The sequence below is a fragment of the Sciurus carolinensis genome, chromosome 2 (assembly GCF_902686445.1).
Source record: "Sciurus carolinensis chromosome 2, mSciCar1.2, whole genome shotgun sequence".
In the NCBI taxonomy this organism is placed as follows: domain Eukaryota; kingdom Metazoa; phylum Chordata; class Mammalia; order Rodentia; family Sciuridae; genus Sciurus; species Sciurus carolinensis.
Genome location: NC_062214.1, coordinates 123,409,472 through 123,428,770, shown reverse-complemented (window position 1 = coordinate 123,428,770; position 19,299 = coordinate 123,409,472). Strand labels below are relative to the sequence as shown.

The window sequence follows — 19,299 nt, the reverse complement described above, 5'->3', positions numbered from 1 at the left end:
GTTGTGATCATGGATCTGATGGGCATTCTGGCCAGAATGTATGAGGATGGTCAGGTGTATGTATAGAAGAGAAGAACTGAGAGTATAAGAGAAAAATAAACAATCTCATGGCACAGTCTTTCTAGATACCTGCAGATTAGGCCTTTTATTACAATTACAGGAAAACATGAACACTCTTTTAGTCAGGAAGAGTCTTTTTTGTTTATCAATTCTGTGAATTGAACCCAGGGGTGCTCTACCACTGAGTGACATCCCCAGTCATTCTTAGTTTTTATTTTGAGATGAGGTTTCACTAAGTTATCCAGGGTGATCTCCAACTTGCATCTTCCTGCCTCAGGCTCCCAAGTGGCTAGGATTACAGGTCTGTTCCACTCTGCCTGACTTCAAGAGTAAATTAATCTTATTGAGCTAGTATGTTTTTAATACCCTAACTTATTAGGGTAAATCAAAAGTTTGGGAAGAAAAAGAGAAAATTTGTAATACCATTCTTTGATCTAATCAGACACGGACATAAAAATGTCAAATAACACAGAGCTCTAATTTTACCAGTAAGTTATTTCCAAAACATTTAATGACTCCCCAAATGGCTGACTTTTGGGAATAACCAAAAGCAGACACTTTCAAAACACACCTTGTGATGAACAGAAAAAACCCTGAATGAGGAGTCAGTTCAACTGAACTTTTGTCTCAGATCTTCCATTGACTTGATGGTCTTCAGTAAATTTCATTAATAGCATTTTCAGCATAAAAGAGGTATGGGGGTATGAAAATGAGATAACTGAGAAGAAAGTACTTTAAAATGCTTGAAATGTGATATAAATACACGTAATGACTTGATCCAGAGTCTAGGATCTGAAAGAGCTAAGTTGACTTGTCTTTTATGAAGAAGTTTATTGCAGAAAAGCCTGGACTCAATACAGGTTTGTCTCTATTTCTCTTGGATACAATGTATTTAATAAAATAGGTTACATAGAGGGAAAGTGTAAATAACAAGCAGAGGAGACCAAGCCCAAGATATTTTAAATGCATTACTCATTGTTGTTTTGGAGTAAATCAGAGGCCAACCACTGGCTATTGCACCTGGAGGATGGCATTTATTTGTCAAAGTGCACAGGCACCTCCGGGTTACCCTCACAGGCAACTACCACTCGCCTGGTGCTTGCCATAGCCCGATATCTGCAGTTGGGGGCCCTGGAACTTCCTGTCTCCTTGCAGTCTGTGACCTTCACTACACCCTCATGACAGTTCATCTTGCCATTCTTGCACTGGATATTTTCGGTGCTGCAGATGCTACGAATGCTCCAGATGTCTTCATGGATGAAGGTGTTGAAGCTCTTACACCGATGTAAGGTCATCCTCCGTCTTTGCATCATCAAGTTGCAGTAATTATCATTGCCGCCTGTCTCCAGAGGGTCGACGTGTTGCCGCAGAAACCGTTGGTACATGCGATCCTGGCCATAGGAAGGCTGCACCAGCCCCAACCCTAGCAGGGTCAGCAGCAAAAGTAGAAGCAAAGAATGGGTCCTCTGCAGAGCCATCACTGCCTTGGTGGTGCAGGTGGTGCCTAGAGAGAAAGCAAGAGAGAGGAGATGGGACAGTTAGGATCCGGCACTGGAGAGAGGGGTTGAGAATGACAAGCTGATACTTCCTTGACGCCACAGTCTCATCTCTCCCCCTTATATGTACCATCTTCCCACTCTTTTCTGCTCCCAACTTTTCCCGCTCTAATTTTCTCAAAAGTGAACAATTGCCCAGTATGGCACTCCACTAAAAGCAAGAGCCTTTTTCTTTTCCAGAAAGAAGTTGGTGTAGCCAGTACAATGAACTAGGACAGGACTTGCTGGGTGGCTGTCCAAGTCTGTGTGGGCTGAGTACAAAAGAGGAAATGCAAATCTAAACTGGAATTTTCTGTTTTGTGATGTATTTATCTGGTATGGGGAATGTTTGGTTTACTGGAAGCTCCAGTTGCCAACAAGTTGGACAAACTCAGGTCAAAGAAAGTTTATACACTGATTTTTAATACCGTACATCTAGGAATTGAGGGAGGTAGAGAAAATAGAGTAAAATTTTAGTCTAGCCTTTTCTCTCATATGACTATTCTCCTAGTGGAGTAAAATCAGGTCCTTTGGGGAATCATATATGTGTATATACATACATGCATATATTCATATGATGTCATACATATATGTATGCATATGTGGTATGTGTGTGTGTTTTAATCCATGCTGTTTTAAAGTCATGCTCAGAATTGCTTCTCTCCCACAACAGTTTCAGGGGTGGAGGTGTAAATCACTTGACAACTCTGACTAGACAGATACTGCCATCTGGCAGTCGCTCCTGGAATTGACATGAACTGTGATTCCAGTCTTGTGAAGCAAAGCTGATTAGACTGGGGGAGCTGAAGTAGCAAAGACAGTTTTTTGAGAGTCGAACAGATGCATCTCTACCTAGTCCAAGGGTTGGTCCCAGCTGAACTCCTTGTTTGAGGTATATGGATACCTCTGTTTTTTTTTTTTTTTTTTTTTTTTTTTTTGTCAGCGCTGGGGATGGAATCCTGGGCCTTCCAGAAATGGACTAGACAAGTTATCTACCACTCAGCTACATCCCCAGTCCTACTACTGTTCTTTCTTTTCAGAGATCTGGCTTCTTGATGGCAGAGCCCACATATGAGTGACTGCAATGGCTTAGGAGGGACTGTACTTCATTCTACCTCTTGCCTATTCTTTGATTGGTGATAGTGACCAGTATGAAATGTAACTATTGTTCTTTTAAATGTCATCTCCTGTTTCACAGTCACCTTTTGCCTTTGTACAGAATGACATAAACCTCTGAGTCCTATTCCTTGGCTTATAGCTGAAGAAATAAGATACTTGTGTTGGGAAAAGAGGAAGTAAAGTGGTTCTGGAAGACGGGTGGCAGGAAGAGCTGATGCTTGAAATACTCCTCCTTCTAAGACCACTGGACACAGCTCTGAAGGATCACTTGGTACTTGGGTTCAAGCTTCAGCACAACAGAGCATGTTGGGTCATTTTTTGACTGGCACCTCTAATCTTTCACAATTGTATCTACCTTCTCTTATTCTGTTCTTTGTGACCAAGAATATGTCTTAGCAGGAAAACTGAATGTAGAGAAGTCCTACACTATTCATGTGAGAGCAAACTTACCACCTCAGCTACAGTAATCAAAAGAGTAAATAGGATGTGGAAAAACACCTGACAGCAGTCCTCAGGCTAGACATCAATGGGTACTTCTCAAGCTCTGGCTATCAGAGAAAATGAAGTGATCTCCAAGTTATCCCAACACATACTTTTGGTCAGCATTTGCCCCAATGACTTTCTCTAGTGCACCTGACTTTTAACAAAAACTTCTTTTGACATTGTAATTCCAAAATCTTAGGTCTGCCACGTTAACTGCTAGAGTCTAGATCTTGAATGTCCCCTATAGGTCCATGTGTTGAAAGCTTGGTCCCCAGGTGGCCCTACTGGCGGGTGGTGTGCCTTTAAGAGATGAGGCATAATGGGAGGAAGTTAGGTCAGTGGGCATGTGTCCTTGAAGAGGGTACTAGGACCTCAGCCCCTTCCTCTTTGCTTCCATGCCACCATGAGGTGAGCAGCTCCTCTGCTATGCTTTCCTGCCATGATGTACTGCCTAGCCACAGGTTCTAAAGCAATGGAAACAAATAGACATGGACCAAAACCCCTGAAATTGCAAGCCAAAATAAAACTTTACTGTTTTTAATTGATTATCTCAGATATTTTGTCATGTGATGGAAAGTCAAATGACCATAATAATACCTACTTCCTGAGATGTTGTGAAGAATAAATGATAAAATTAACGTACAATATTTATCACAATATCTAGCACATGATAAATGTTCAATAAATTTTGGCAGTTATTATTTTTACCATTTTCATTTTTCTTATTTTCCTTGACCTTCTTCAATCAGTACAAATGAATGACTACAATGAGTTGCACAAGATATCATTGATCTATCTTTATTTGTATAGAGTTAATTGTATTCCTAAGATATTAAAAGTCTGTTTTTAAACTGTGAAATATCTCAGCTATTGGAATTTGTGTTGTGTCCCTAGGGGAAAATATCCTCTCTAACTGCAAGGGATTTTCTTGCTTGCATGTTACTGCTCTTCAAAATTTTGGAAGTTTTCTTCCAATTTTTTCTTCCTTTTCATGCATAGTCAACAATCACAGCTGATGGACTTAAATTCCTCAAACGATTTACTTGAAATAAAATGACTTGCCTGTAATGTGGCATTTTACTCTAAACACATTCAGTTATGATAGGACAAAAGACACAAAGCAAAAAGCACTAGGGTCAGTTATTCAGCTGCTAGCTCCATCAACAGGAGGGAAAGTGCCTCTTCCCATGGCCACATGATTTCCTGGAAAAGAGTCATTTGATTTCCCCTCACACCACAACAGGGTATGTAATAATAATGCTCCAAGTGGATGTTCAGAGAAGACATGAATTTTCACAGCCAAGGCATGATCAAGGCAATAATGTTTCAGGCCTTTGACCTTCTCCACTTAGGCCTTAATGATCTAGAGACTCCGCCTCACCTCAAGGAGACAGTCCTGGTTGGAAAACTTGAGAAAAGCGTCCAAATAGTCTATGAAGAACAAAGGTCAGGTGTAGTGGCACATACCTGTATTCCCAGCACTCGGGAGCCTAAGGCAGGAGGATTACAATTTCAAAGCCAGCCTCAGCAACTTAGCGAGGCCCTAAGCAACTTAGCAAGACCCTGTTTCAAAATGAAAAATAATAAAAAGGACTGGGACATGACTCAGTGATTAATAGCCCCTGGGTTCAATCCCTGGTACAAAAAAAAAAAAAAAAAAAAAAGGCAATAACTAAATAACTAGGACTTAGAACTTTCTCAGTTCCTGAAAGTTTTTTTGAGATTTTATAGTTTTATAGTAAGGACATTTTCTAACAAGGAAAGTTTGGAAAACTCTTCCAGCTTTCTTAGGATACAAGTGTTTCCAGTTTTGAAATAGGCTAACTTGAGGCGGAGAGATTCCTATGCTGGGCATGTACTCGCAAACTGCTTCTCAATCCCATCCTAAATTTGAATATTGTCAGGGAGGCTGAACTCTCTTGGGTGGTTTGTGGACACTAGTCTACAATCTGCATATTGGGGAACCAGGGCTCTGGCCCATTTCAGGGCAAAGCAGGCAGCAAGAGAGGCTACCACAGGAAATACTGTGCCCACTATAACCAGATATTCACAAGACTGCAGAACTGGGGACTTGTAACTGTAATTTATTACCAACTCCCTTCTAAATAAGATACCCAGGTACCTGCTGATAGAAATGAGTGAATAGAAAGCCAAACACTGACTTATAGATTGATTAGTGCATTTTACAGGGAGCTTCTATTATATAAGATCATTTGTACTTGAAAACAATTCAAAGCATCAGGTGTGGTGGCGCATTCCTGTGATCCTAGTGACTTAGGAGGCTGAGGTAGGAGGAGCTCAAGTTTGAGGCCAGCCTGGGTAACTTAGTGAGTCCCTAAGCAACTTTGTTAGGCCCTGTCTCAAAATTAAAACAAAACAAACAAACAAACAAAAAACTGGGGATATAGCTCAGTGGTAGAGTGCCCCTGGGTTCAATCCCCAGTACCTAAATAAATAATAAAAACAAAAATGACAATAAACAAACAAAAAATCTAGTTGAAGAAGAACGAAGGATAAGCTTGAAATCTTTATATAACTTCCCTAAGACCTCATGATTGTCAGACATCAGTTTAACTATGATTAAGATTGTATCTTGGAAAAAAAAAATTGTATCTTGGGAATATCTCACTTAACATCAAATTTACCTACTGCTTAAAAGACCAGAGTTGGCCTCCCTAAATGATTTTTGGTATTCTCATGCCAGAATGTGTGTGCATGTGTGTATGTGTGTGTGTGTGTGTGTGTGTGTGTGTGTGTGAAAGAGAGAAAGAGAGAGAGAGAGAGAAAGGAAAGACAGATAGAAGGAATAATGAATAATTGGTATAGTGGTATTTGGTTCTAAACTTTTTTCCCAAGGTCTCATAATTGTAAAAGTAATATTGACTCATTACTTAAAAGAAAAAACCAATTTGCCTCTCTTGAAAATTCTTATAACTATGAGCCCTGGAGTTTTCCCAGCTCTCTCTGTAGATTACCTTATCATCTGTAAAGTATACCTCCCCACTGACTGATAGGGAACTGGTGACAAAGGAGAAGGTGTTTCTACTCCATCCCATCCTCTTAGGAAGAAGTTGAGTGGAAAAAACAGGGAAAGGTCAATATTGCAGTGAAAAGTAAGTAAGTAAGAATCAGTGAAAAGACTCTGATTCTTACTGGTTTCAGAGATGTTTTTATTTATTAAACATATCTTGTAAAACACAAAACAAAAGATCCAGATGGCTTATTTCTTGGGCCCTTGGCAGTGAATGCTGCTGTCACTGTTCTGAAGTATAGAGGGGACGCTCAAGGAGAGGAAAGCAAAACCAGCTCAGGGCCAGTGGCCAGCAGTGGCCTGCTGGTTATAGACGGAAAAAGGACTCATCAAAGTGGACAGGTAAGCCATTTTCACAGGCAATAACAATGTGTCTGAACCCTGCTGTAGCCCGGTACCGGCATGGAGGCCGAGGGGACCCTCCTGAATGCTTGCAAGTGGTGACTTGGAAAGGAGACTTGCTTATTCTTAAGTGTTCTCCGTAAGGGCTTCCATTCTTATTTCCACAGATGGCCTTGATGCTGCCCTTGTTGCCATGGATAAAGGTGTTGGTGTCTTTGCAAGGTGAGGTCAGTTCTTGGCTCTCCATCATGCTTTCACAGTATCTGTCATTCCGTCCCTTTGGTTTGGCATCATAGTGCTGGGTCAGGAAGTGTTTGTACCTGGAGTTATCCTGAGCCAGGGTCGGTGGGGTCACACATAGACCCAGTATGAAGACCAACAAGGGGCCTTGGCCCATCACCATCTCTTCCAACAGAGGTTCCTGCCAAGGGCAAAAGGAGGACTGGTAGGGGCACAGATCTGCATTCCAAATCAGGCTAAAAGGACAGAGACTTTTCTGACAGGGCATCATAAATCAGGTATCTTCAGTCACCTAATAATAGCTTTTCTTTGGTCTTCCTCGCTAACTTTACTAACTAGGGTTAATCCATTCCTTTGGCAAGTCTATTTAATAGTTTTCCCAACACAACTCCCAGCCCCAACCATTTTTCCTTACTTATTGGAATCACTGAGTATTTGCCTTTCTATCAGTCATAGTGTTACAAAATCCATTTATACTCAATTTATTAATTCATTTAATACCAAACGTAAGTCCCAACTGGGTCTGGGCACTGTGCTAGATCTTAGGACATTAAAGACCATTAAGATGCCCTGAGGCCAGGTGTGCACCTGGGTGCCTGTTTTCCCAGCTACCTAGGAGACTGAGGTGGGAAGATCACTTGAGCCCAGGAGTTCCAGGTCAGCCTGGGCAAGTAATAAGACCTTGCCTAAAGAATAGAAAGAAAAGAGAGGACACACCAAATGTCTACCTAAATAGGAATGTGATGTCCATGAGAAAGGGACGGCAGCTCCAATTTGCTAAGACAAGATCTCAATACTCATGCGAGAGCTATGAAGGATGACTTTTAAGGGATCCTGAGCCCAGAAAACAGTCAACTGGAGTATTGCTTTAGGTGGGATTCTGACACACATTTTAATCAAGCATCTCTTTGTGAGGAGAGCAGTGGAGAGCAGTGTCACCCTGAGGTAAAGGGAGGCAGGTCTACCTCAAGAAGTATGTGGTTCATGGCCAAAGGCAGAATTGTTATGTACTATACAGAAAGAACAGGGAGGAGCATGGAAGAAGTCATGCAATGCATGGGAGTAGCCTGAGGTCAATTCTTACAGAGCAAGAAAGGGAATTCAAGCTTATTCTCAGGGGCTTCTCACACTGAGAAATTTGGATTATTCTAGAGAATAGTTTCTAGTTCTCCCTGCATATATACATAAACTGTCCCACAATTGGAAAATGATGTTTCCATGTGGTAAAAAACAAAACTAAATTAAACAAACAAACAAAAAAAACTCCTAAGATCTTTTCATAAGGTCACAGGACTTGCAATTTGCTATAATGTTTTCTCAACATCTTTCTCAAAGAAGAAAGAGAAGAGAAGATCCCTGCCACTATCTGTCAAGTGCTATCAGTCTTAAACTGTAGAACTCACACACTGGGTGGGTATGTGTGTGTGTGTGTGTGTGTGTGTGTGTGAGACTCAAACACGCCTACAGTGTAAACATCCTCCTGGAGAATGACTTTAATTCAACGACAGATCATTGAAAGTAGAATTAAAGGTGGATTATAACAAAATAGAAAACATTCTTACAAACTTTTAAAATTTCATTTCTTGTGAAATTTGAAATCTTGAAAATTGAAAGGTATTTGGCATTTGCAGAAGGTTCTTTTCTGTTGTTGTTGTTATTTTGTTTTGCTTTTTGAGATAGGATCTTCCTATATTGCCCAGGTTGGTCTCAAATTTGTGAGTTTAACTGATCCTCCCACCTCAGCCTCCTAAGTAGTTGGGACTAGAGGCATGTGCCATCATGTGCAGCTTGTAGCAAGTAGTTTCTGACAGTAACCTTAGTTCTTGGAAGAAAAATTTAAAAACCTTTGAACCAAGTGTGGTGGTGCATGCCTGTAATCCCAGTGGCTCCTGAGGCTGAGGAAGGAGGATTACAACTTCAAAACCAGTCTCAGCAACTTAGTGAGGCCCTAAGCAACTTAGTGAGACCCAGTCTCAAAATAAAAGCTAAAAAAAGGACTGGGAATATGGTCTGGTGGTTAAGTGACCCTGGGTTCAATCCCTGGTACAAAAAAAAAAAAAAAAACAAACAACAACAACAAAAAAAAAAACAAAAAAACAAAGCAAAAGAAACCATCCAGAGACTTTAAAAAAACACTGTAGATCTATGTTATCCCATGTCAACTATCTATGAATGTCCCCCATATCCAATAATAAAAATGGCTTTTCACTGTAAAATTTTAACTGACTTTTAGAACTTTTATTTTTAAGAATTTGTCTACCACTAACTCATTTAATTTATGATTGAAAGCAAGCTCTCTTTCTAGTCAGCATTGATCCCCTTTGTTTCATGGTAACTGTAGACAAATTTGGTACAAATTGTTGAAGAATACCAAGTTAGATACCAAGGAATTTTTTAGTTATTTCACAATACTGAAATAAATTGCAGTTGAAAAAGTTTCCATTAAGCAATAGAAATAAATTGCAGTTGAAAAAGTTTCTATTAAGCAATAGACTACAATTTGTAAAAGAATCAAGTAAAAATGTGTTCTGGGGAATTTATCAAGAATGTGATAATGATTGCAGCAGTGACAGCTGCCCCTAAAAGAATAATAAGTATTCACATATGCTGGGATGCTCTGCAACCTGTGTGCCAAATTCTTCACATTTACACTCTGATTTTCAGTCTCCGGGTGTGTTTTCTCCTTCTGGTTTTTTTTTTATTTTTATTTAAAAAAAATTTTTTTTTTTTTTAAATCTTGTCAGTTTCACTGATTTGTAATCAATTAAATCTCTTGTTGTTATTGAATAAATATTGACTTATAATGTCACAGGCAACTGTAGAATCTCAAGTTCTCAAGATCGGAAAGGAGCTTAGAGGTCACATAGTCAAGGCCCCTCTGGTGCCAGAATACCAGTTCAAACATTAGGAAGTAGAACGAGAGCAGACAGAACTCAAAAGAGCCATTAGGTGGCAGTGGTGGCCAGGAATGTTACCAATGTCTTCCATGGGGTAGAGGGACAGACAGTTGGTCCTTATAGGAGGTGCCCTTGTACAGGTTGTGAGCATACTAAGGTTCACAGGAATGAGTCTGGGCTGGTAGCCATTCTGAGTTTCTGTACAAACTTTCTATGCTTTAGATATTAAGACCAAGAAGACCTTCAGCCATAGAGAAGAATGAAATTATGGCATTTGCCAGTAAATGGATGGAACTGGAGAATATTATGCTAAGTGAAATAAGCCAGATACCAAAAACCAAGGCCAAATGTCCTCTCTGATAGGTGGATGCTAACCCAAAGGGGAATGAAGGGAAGGGAGGGAAGAGGGGGAATAGGAAGGACTGTAGAATGAATCAGACATAACTTTTTTATTCTTGTATTTGAATACACAACCAGGATAAATCTGCATCATGAACAACCACAAGAATAGAATCCTAATTAGATTAAGTTATACTCCATGTATGTATAATATGCCAAAATAATTCACTGTCATATGTTATCTAAAAAAACAAATAAAATTTTTTAAAAAAGAAGACCTTCCTAGATGTGTCAAAGAAACAGTCACACATCTTTGGATCTGACCATAAGGGTATCACAAAATAGATTTGTCTGTTGTCAGGTTTTATGAGTGCTCTTTCCAAGCATGCTATTACTCATGTGATCTTGGGCAAACAACAGATTGTTTACTTGTCAGTGTTTCCTACTGGTGTATAATCTACAGAAGAGCAGGGCCTACATTATTCACCTTGAATCCTGTGCTTGCCTCATAATAGAGACTCAATATTGTTTAAATGATTGATTTAATTTTCCTCTTCAGGAATAAGTTTTTCATTTGTGAAATGAGAGAGTTGCTAATTCTAAAGTCAGAGAGTCAGAAAGTCCATGGTTCTAAGTATATCAGAGCCTCTATCAGAAGCAAAAGTCCAATGGCAATGAAATTATAGAGACAGATTTATGTAAGTTTAGTTGGTGGCATAAGACATCGGCTAGCAGAAACTGACAATAGGGTGATCTGTGACTGACTCTGTCTCACTGACATGCTTCATCTCTTAAGGCTAAATATGTAAGTCAAGTCCATATATTATCTTTAGTTAAGGCATCAGACTGACACTACAGAAGGATTTTACCTCCTAAACATAGTTTGCCCTTTGGAGTTTAAAAGTCCTCAAGTCTTAATATGGCACGGGGAAGGGGTAACGTTTCCAGTTTGCAGAATTTGTAAACTAGTTTTGTAACAACTCAACCAAACTTTGCTCAGTTTTATTGTAAACTTGACTCCCTAAACATCTAGAAACCAAATCCCAATCAGCACACACCATGACCAGCAGTTTCTACAATCTGTTTCCTCACTTTCATATTCAACCTCCTCATTTACATATTCAACCCCAAATTTCCCAAGGCCAGGCAAAATGGAATTGGGAGAAAATAAGTAAGAGCCAGATTATTTGTGAGAAAGAAGTGAATCCACCTAGGCCAAGGATACAGAGCTTTGCCCATACACACAACTCCTCTACACCCAAACATGGAACTGTCAGTTGACTTTTTATCAGTGGAATATGTCCCAATGTTCTTCAGACTCCTTTATCTTTTATCTCAAACTAATCCCTTAGTCTTCACAACAATTCATATTCCACTCCTTTCTACAAAGGCAATGTTTTGTATCCAGGGGATGCACCAACCGTTATGTACAAGTGACTTAACAGTTTATGAGGAGTAATTGTGGCTATCATTTTCATAAATATAGTCTGACCCTTTTATACATTCTAGAATAATATCACCCCAAGGGAAATGATAATACCCGATGCATATCCCTCCTGTTATCTCCCTTCTTTCTTCCCTTCAACTGGTCACTGTACCTTCTTTTGATCTTAATGTGTTCCACTTTGTTTTCAAAGAGCTTCCAAAACCTTTCTAAGTAAAGAAATTTGTTGGGGATGTTAGAAGGAAAGTATACTTTCTGTATCTTTCCTTGTTAAACCACAAATAATGCTTAATATGGGGGCAGGATCAGAACTACTTCAGATGCCTTTCAGCAAATGGCTTTCCAGACCTCTGAGGATTTTATTACAATTTAGGAGTGGCTCCTAAACCTCCACTTCCTCCCAATCCCACTAATTTCCTTTTATTCACATATAAGCTATCCCCAAAGAAAACTGTTTTTATTTTAAATTTGGAAGCCTTATTTATGTTCTTTTTAACTCATAAACTTGGTCCCAGAGATCTTAAAAAGGGATAAAGGGTTTCACTGAAATGGAATAATGACAAGAAATAGTATATAGATATAAATAAATATAAATAAATACAACAATAGATTACCCAGAAGGAAGAATCTTACAAAAATCTGCAGCTTCCCTCCAACTACAGCTGGGTCCTGCTGTTCTTCCTGGAGATGAGTTCCAGCTATGTGAAAGTAGAGGCCCTCCTGGTTCTGATTATATAGTGTTCATGTTAAGGGGTGGGAAGAACTGATCTAAGGTTCTGAATCCTGGCAGAGACAAGCAAACCAAGGACCCTGCTCTTAGACAAACGAGGAGAGTCATTCACCTTTTCCCTGGGCATGACTGGGTCAAATATTAACCCAACTGAATAGACTGGAAATTTGTTCTGGGGGAAAAGTTTGATAAACATGGCCTTTCATCCCAAAGCTGCCTCTTTTCTGATGTCCATGGTTCTTATTCTTGCCCACAACAGAACTGAGGTTTCATTTTTCACACACAATTGTCAGGATCCTTAAGACATTATCTTTGATCTTTTGAGCCAGCTCCAAGAACTGCCTTGGAAGAAGTCTGCAGAGTAAGATATGGTCTTCCAGTGGTTGCTTTTCTACTGTACTTTCTATGTATCTGTACAATTTGGTTTCATGAAAGGATGCTAAGAAGGTTATTCCAGAAATTTCATGGAACCAGGAAAACACGTTTAGTGGAGGTTATGTGACAACTATTAGTACCCCACCTCCCACCTCAACCTCCTTGTTGCTAACATTGTATTTCTTAGGCTTCTCCTTCCTTTTATCCTTACCTGTCCATAAGAGACTAAGTCTGAGCACTCAATCTTCTGGTCCTTGAAGAACAGTTGCAAAATTGATTATCTCCACCACTGATGCAACTTTGCTCTTGAAGACACTCACAAAGTAGTGTCATTGCTTATATAGAAACAATGGCCCTGAGTCACCAGGATCACTGCCTACATCCTAGAGTTTCAAATATTAAGCAATAGTGGGATGCCAAATATTTGCAAACCCCCAGCACTCACCTGCACTTGTGCTGAATCTAGAATAGTGTCATCCTGTTTTAAATCCTCAACACTGTTGTCATCCCCCCATGCCCCAGTGTTCAATCTGTATACATTTGAGAAAGTGACAACTCAAGACAGGCTGACTGCCAGTAAAACAACTGCACTTGAAATCATTGTAGTAATTATAATAATCAGTGTTACCTTTCATTTTATGAGGTTCTCACATGCATGACTACATTTAATGCTCTGGACTATGTGAGGTAGGTAGTACATAAGTCTGTTTTGCTTATTAGGAAACTCTGAGATCAAACAGCAAATGAATGGTGAAGTCGGGCTTCAAGCCCTTAAACTGCAGAGAGAAAATCTATTTGACTTTAAAGACTCAGCTCAGCAATGCCTCCTCTGAGTCCCAGCTAATCCTCCTCAATACCCATCTATCCCCCAAGGAGATGCCCACTTCTTTCTTTGTGGAGTTACGGCATCCAGTACATACCTGCAACCTGGCAAGCATTTAGCAGAGATCCCAAGTTGACAGCATTGACTCATCCTCAGATATGTGCATGTGTGTCTGAAAAGCAGGTGAGTCAGCCTGAAGAAAATCTATTTGTGTAAGGGCCTGGGATGCCCCAAGAAAGGATTCATCCTAATAGAAGAACATGATGAGAGGTAGAAGAAAGATACACAGGCCATGGAGCAGAGTGGGGGAGTAATACAGTGTGCGCCATTCACATTCCCTTCTGACCCAGTTTCCTGAGTCCTAGGGAAAAGACCCTGCAATAAAAATTTGAATAACAGAGTGGGGAGTGTTGTTTGGTGGTAAAGTGTTTACCTAGCATATGCGTGGTCCTGGGTTCAATCTCCAGTACCACACACAAATAGCTTAAATGACAATAAAGCTTATTTCATAAAATCTCCATCTCTTTCTCTCTCTCTCTCTTTGGTACTGGAAATTGAACCACACTATTACATGAAATCTCTCTAAAACTCAGAAAGTCAATAGCAAAGCAGCATAAAGAAGTTCACTGTGAAACTAGTTACCGAGGCCTATGCCTACAATCCTAGTGATTTGGGAACCTCAGGTAGGAAGATTGCAAGTTTGAGGCCAGCCTCAGTCATTTAGCAAGCCCCTGTCGCAAAATATAAAAAACATAAAAAGGGCTGAGGATGTAGTTCAGTGGCAAAGCACCTGCAGTTCAATCCCCAGTACTGGGAAAAAAAAAAAAAAAAGAAGAAGAAGAAAAGAAATTCACTGATTGTTATGTTTATCTTGTATATGGGGGAAACAATATTCATTTCAATTGCTTGTCAACTTATACATTTTGTTCCATCCTTCTATGTAGATAATTATATGTAGATAATTAAAGCTGTACTTCTCTTTTGCAGAGGGGTGGAGTAGGGGGCAGGAACAGGGGCAAACTACCTTCCCCCACATGGGAATCGGGTTGGGGCAATTTTGAGGCAAGTCTGGACCCAAGAATTAGAGCATCGGTTCATACTATTTGCTCCACCAGAAAGGAAGAGGACACCGCCTATTGGCATCTTCAGACATTCTCAGAGGCACAGGTCCCTTTGTATGGGAGGAACAGACCTCTCACAGGGAGCTGGAGCAGGACAGGAGTAAAAAGGCAGACTCACTGTGTAGGTTAAAGGCTAATTTACAGGCTGGGAACATCGGGGGAAAACTGTGCACTGAAGAGGAGTACTTATAACCGGGTGGGATCAATGTGGTTTTACTTCAGGATGGTGTGACCAGGGAAATAGTCTGTTAACCATCTCTCCTTTCTCTGAAATGCTTACAAATGAGTGGCATGGAAGCAGTCACTAAATAAGGCAGTTCTGGTTTCCAGGCAGAGCAGGAAGGATTCCAAGGGTCTCAGGAAGGCTCTGCTTCTAGCTTCTTGCTCATTCCTGAAATCCCACTAAGTTCCCTTCATTTTTGAGTTATTGGTCCTGACTTCAATGAAAAAGTCCCTAGGAGAGTAAAGTCTTTACACAGCTGTCAGTAATTTACACCAGAGTTAAGAATGTGCTTCAGATCCCATGTTAAGAACAGTTTCTGGAAACTGGAAGGGCCTGATGATTTAAGGTAAAAGAAGAGTGGGTGGCATGGGGAACCTGGAAAAGGACCAGTTTTTCAGTTTTCTTGGAGCACAGCCCTCCCTGAGTTTCATGTTATCCTTGTCCCTGCATCCCCAGTCAAACCGAGAGCTAAACGGAACAGAGTTTGGGGGTAGTGCAAAGAGGACTAAGGCAAACAGCCACACACTGCTTTCCCTCAGGACCTGATGCCTCAAAGGTCCTGGAGTCCTGGAGTCCAGGAAAAGGGAGGGTCTGGCATGCCTCTGACCAAGACTGTCAAACACCAAAGCCAAAGTTTGTTCTGCCAAGTGCCAAAGTTCAAGGTGTTTCAGGAGCAAAGAGAAATAACAGGATATGGGGGCCTACTGGATGGGACCTCCAGGGGCATCCAACAGAATGCTCAAACGTTCAGTTCCTTTTTTGGGCAAACATACCATTTGCAAATGGTACTTATTTTAAATTAATCACACATCACCATTTAAAAGGACACCGAAGAGCTGTGTTCTAAAAAGTTATGAACTACTTGTTTGTTAGGGATGAGAGATGCCAGACTCATTGCAACACCCTAATTGCCTCAACAGTCACCAATAGAAAAAGCAGCCAACTCCCACAGCTAGAGGTGACTTGATCAACGTGTCCCTTCTCTGATAAATAGCCCGAGAACAAAGATAAGCTCCACCTAACCCACAACTTGCACACACACCCATAGATACACACACACACATCCATACAGTCCTATGGCCTTAAAACACCAATTCAAGCACCAACTCACCAGAACAGAGCTGCCTCTACTTTCAGTCATACAGTAGCAGGAGGGAGTAGCCTATGGCTTCTGAATACAGTCAGGAACCTTCTCTGCCTCTGACCCTTCACCTGACAATCTTGGAGAAGTCACAACCTGCTCACATAGTTGATAATGCAAAAAGCCATTTTTTCCCTTTTCTTTTCAATGTGGCAGAAGAGGTTATGTTGAAAGAGAAAATAGAGTTGTTTGTTTTTTTAAAAAGTTTTATTATTTCAGCCAGGCATGGTGGTAACCTTAGTGGCTGTGGAGCCTGAGGCAGGAGGATGGTAAGTTCAAAGCCAACTTCAGAAACTTAGTAAGGCCCTAAGCAACTCAGCAAAACCCTGTGTCCAAATAAAAAAAATAAAAAGGGCTGAGGATGTGGCTCAGTGGTTAAGTGCCCCTGGGTTCAATCCCTGGTACCAAAAGAAAAAAGTTTTACTATTTCATTAAAATGCATCTAGTACTTACTAATGTGTGTTTCAAAATACAGGAAATTATAGTGTATGATTAACAAACATATCTTTGTCAGTAATTATAATACGTGTAAAACAATTGTCGATTTAAAAAATACTCATTAAAAAAAAAAAGTTCTGTGGGGTGTGGTGGTACATGCCTGTAATCCCAGCAACTCAGGAGGCTGATGCAGGAGGATCCCAAGTCTGGCCTGAGCAATTTAGTGAGACCCTCAGCAATTTAGTAAGACCCTGTATCAAAATAAAAAACAGGAAGGGTTGGAGATGTAGCTCAGTAGTAAAGTGTCCCTGGGTTCACATCCTAGGCCACCAAATAAACATATAAAGTAAGTAAATTAAAAATGAAATTTGGGGTCTGGGGATATAGCTCAGTTGGGGGCTGGGGATACAGCTCAGTTGATAGAGTGCTTACTTGCTTTGCATGCACAAGGCCCTGGGTTCAATCCCCAGCACACGAGAAAAAAAAAAAAAAAAGTTCTGACAACATGAACTTCAAAGTCATTCCCTCATCTTGGAATTTTTTTCTCTGTCTCTCTTCCAAGCCAGTTGTGTCTCACACATAGACATAAGAAGCATGAAATTCTCCTTTCGAAGATTCTAGTATTGATGTACTTTCCTCCTTTACACAGAGTATATATGCGTGATTCTGTCCTTAGGAGTAATTATAAAATTAGTCAATGGAAGGAATGGATTACATGTGCTCTAAATTCTCTTATAACAGTAACATTTATAGACCTAAACACAACAGGTATTTAGTAACAGAAATAACAGTTATAGGATGAAACATAAGAAGGGTCATGATCCAGGAAGCAGGGTCACTTTTGACTGAAGGTGAATGGCAACAAAGTCCTGAGGACATATCTATGTCTCCAAACAAAGACAAAAATTGAACATTCACTTTTCAACAGACTTTGGGCCTTGCACCTATTCCCTCTTTCCCAGGCAGTCTTCTGAGAATAACTGTTTACAGAGGTTTCTCTTGGTTCAAATACAGATTAAATTAAAAATTCTAAAAGAGGTTTCACCAATGTGCTTTGGTCCACTTTTTTATCCATCTACTTTGAGTCACAGGTGAATGCTTCCAATGACAACTCAAGAAACCTCTTATTCTTACCTTCTTATAATCTGCCATCTGCTCTCTGACTATAGCCAAGGACTTCCCTCTTTTCTTTGAATGATTTTTCCCTTAATTCTCCCATTTTACTAGAGTACCTTCTTCTAAGAGTTATGTTACTAACACACCACCACTCTATGCAGTAGGGGAATAAGAGAAACAAAAGATTTTGTTTCTCATCAGCTTCTTCCTCCCTAGTAAGATGCATTTTACTGAAGAAGAAATAGGATCAGATGGAGATATTAGTTACCCAAGAACTTATGATGCTCCTGGGACTTGACAACTTTTGGATGCCATTTGAGTAAGTTCTGAAAAATCAAAATCAAAGATTTTTTTGTTTTGTTTTTGTTTTAGTACCAGGGATTGCACCCATGAGGGGCTTAGCCACTGAACCACATCCCCAGGTCATATTTTTTTAAAGTTGTTGAGGTTGACTTTGAACTTGCAATCCTCCTGCTCATTCTCTCTGAGTCACTGGGATTACTGGTTTGCCCACCAGGCCTAGCTAATCAAAGCTAATTTTAAAGGTGATACTCAAAGTCTTTTAAAGGAAGCCTACACTGAATATTTCCATACATTCCAAAAATATTTATTCCTCCTTTTATCTGTATAATCGTTGCTGAAACTAAAGTTTCTGTAACAAAATTATCCTTCTGCATTAACTACTTAGCTGGGTGGTTAAGCAGATCTTTGAGTATTTGAGACTGCTTCTGAAGTTGACTGCTTGGCTCCTTTGAGATTTTCCAGCTCTGGAAGTGTTAGGGAAAAGGTTTTTACTGGCTTTTCTAAAGAAAGATGTTCTGAGTTACCCATGTGATGTTACCATTTGATGTGTTGTCTCAGAGAAGAACTAGAATCCAGTAAGAAATCTTAGAGAAGAGGCTGTTGGCAAATGTCTCCAAGAATTTCACAACCCTGGCCAAGGGTGTGGTAAGGGTGGGGAGGCCGAGGAAACAGAAAACGGAAAACAGCAGTCTCCAAAATTGAGTTTTGTGGGCAAAAATTGGACAAGGCCTGCTTCACAAATCTGATGATCAACCTGGGTACCTGACAGTTTCCCTAGTTTTGAGCAACCGCAGGCCTCCCCTCAGTTTGTAAATTCTGTGGTTCCCCTCTGAGCCTGGGTTCAAGACAATGGGGCATTCGCGCTGGCATCTCTGCCTAAGTACAAATCGGGGAGGGATCGCATTATCGCTTACTCCTGCAAAAACAAAACAAACCAACAGAGAACCCTTTAATTTCCTTCCTCGCGCCTCAATTTCCTTAATTCTTCAGTCGGGTCCTCCAACGCCTCCCCATGACCCCCGCACAGCCTGTCAGGAAGGGATTCCCATGACCAGAACGCTCCTGGCAAAGCTGCCGAGAAGCAGGAGAAGGAGCAGGAGTGCGAACCCAACCTCGGCCTCGGAACAAGGCGGGAGAAACGTCAGGACAGCGGAAAGAAGATTTTGTTTCTCACCCGCTTCTGCCTCCCTAGTAAGATGATGGGGAGCTGGTAGAAAACGCACCAATGCGCTTTTAAATCTTGCGGTGGATCTGCGTGCGGTCCGGGCGCGCGCGCCTGCGGGGCACACGGGTCGGAGCGCGGGGCAGAGCAGGGGCTCCGTCCCAGCCTCGGCGTGGAGTGGGACACTGCGGGGTTTCTCGGGGGAGGCCCTCCCGCCTGGACACGCCTTCGGACGCCACAACCTCCGCCCCTGGCAGCTAGCCAATCCCCACCAGACAGAAAGCCAGCGGGGGTGTCCCGGCCCCTACCCCTGGCGGAATCTGAAGGGCAGCGGCCCCGAGGACCCCGGCTCAGGGAAGACCAGACCAGAGCAGACC

The 19,299-nt window shown here is 41.0% G+C and overlaps 2 protein-coding genes across 10 annotated transcripts; both read right to left on the bottom strand.

Moving 5' to 3' along the window:
* Positions 1-115: 115 nt before the first annotated feature.
* On the bottom strand, positions 116-19,122 carry LOC124977123 (ribonuclease 4). 5 transcript variants are annotated; one of them, XM_047540432.1, is made up of 2 exons: positions 18,984-19,122; positions 116-1,564 (listed from the first exon to the last, which is right to left on the bottom strand). In XM_047540432.1, exon 2 carries the CDS (start codon positions 1,536-1,538, stop codon positions 1,095-1,097), a length of 444 nt encoding a protein of 147 aa, XP_047396388.1. In that variant the 5' UTR covers positions 1,539-1,564; positions 18,984-19,122; the 3' UTR covers positions 116-1,094. The 5 variants fall into 5 exon arrangements, with proteins under 5 accessions (XP_047396388.1, XP_047396390.1, XP_047396387.1 ...); XM_047540434.1 differs by having other exon boundaries at positions 18,935-19,103; XM_047540431.1 differs by lacking the exon at positions 18,984-19,122 and adding an exon at positions 12,124-12,261.
* Positions 6,347-19,088, bottom strand: Ang (angiogenin). 5 transcript variants are annotated; one of them, XM_047540439.1, is made up of 2 exons: positions 18,984-19,088; positions 6,347-6,991 (listed from the first exon to the last, which is right to left on the bottom strand). In XM_047540439.1, the coding sequence occupies exon 2, from the start codon at positions 6,971-6,973 to the stop codon at positions 6,536-6,538; it is 438 nt and encodes a 145-aa protein (XP_047396395.1). In that variant the 5' UTR covers positions 6,974-6,991; positions 18,984-19,088; the 3' UTR covers positions 6,347-6,535. The 5 variants fall into 5 exon arrangements, with proteins under 5 accessions (XP_047396395.1, XP_047396394.1, XP_047396396.1 ...); XM_047540438.1 differs by having other exon boundaries at positions 18,935-19,067; XM_047540440.1 differs by lacking the exon at positions 18,984-19,088 and adding an exon at positions 12,807-12,828.
* Positions 19,123-19,299: the final 177 nt, after the last annotated feature.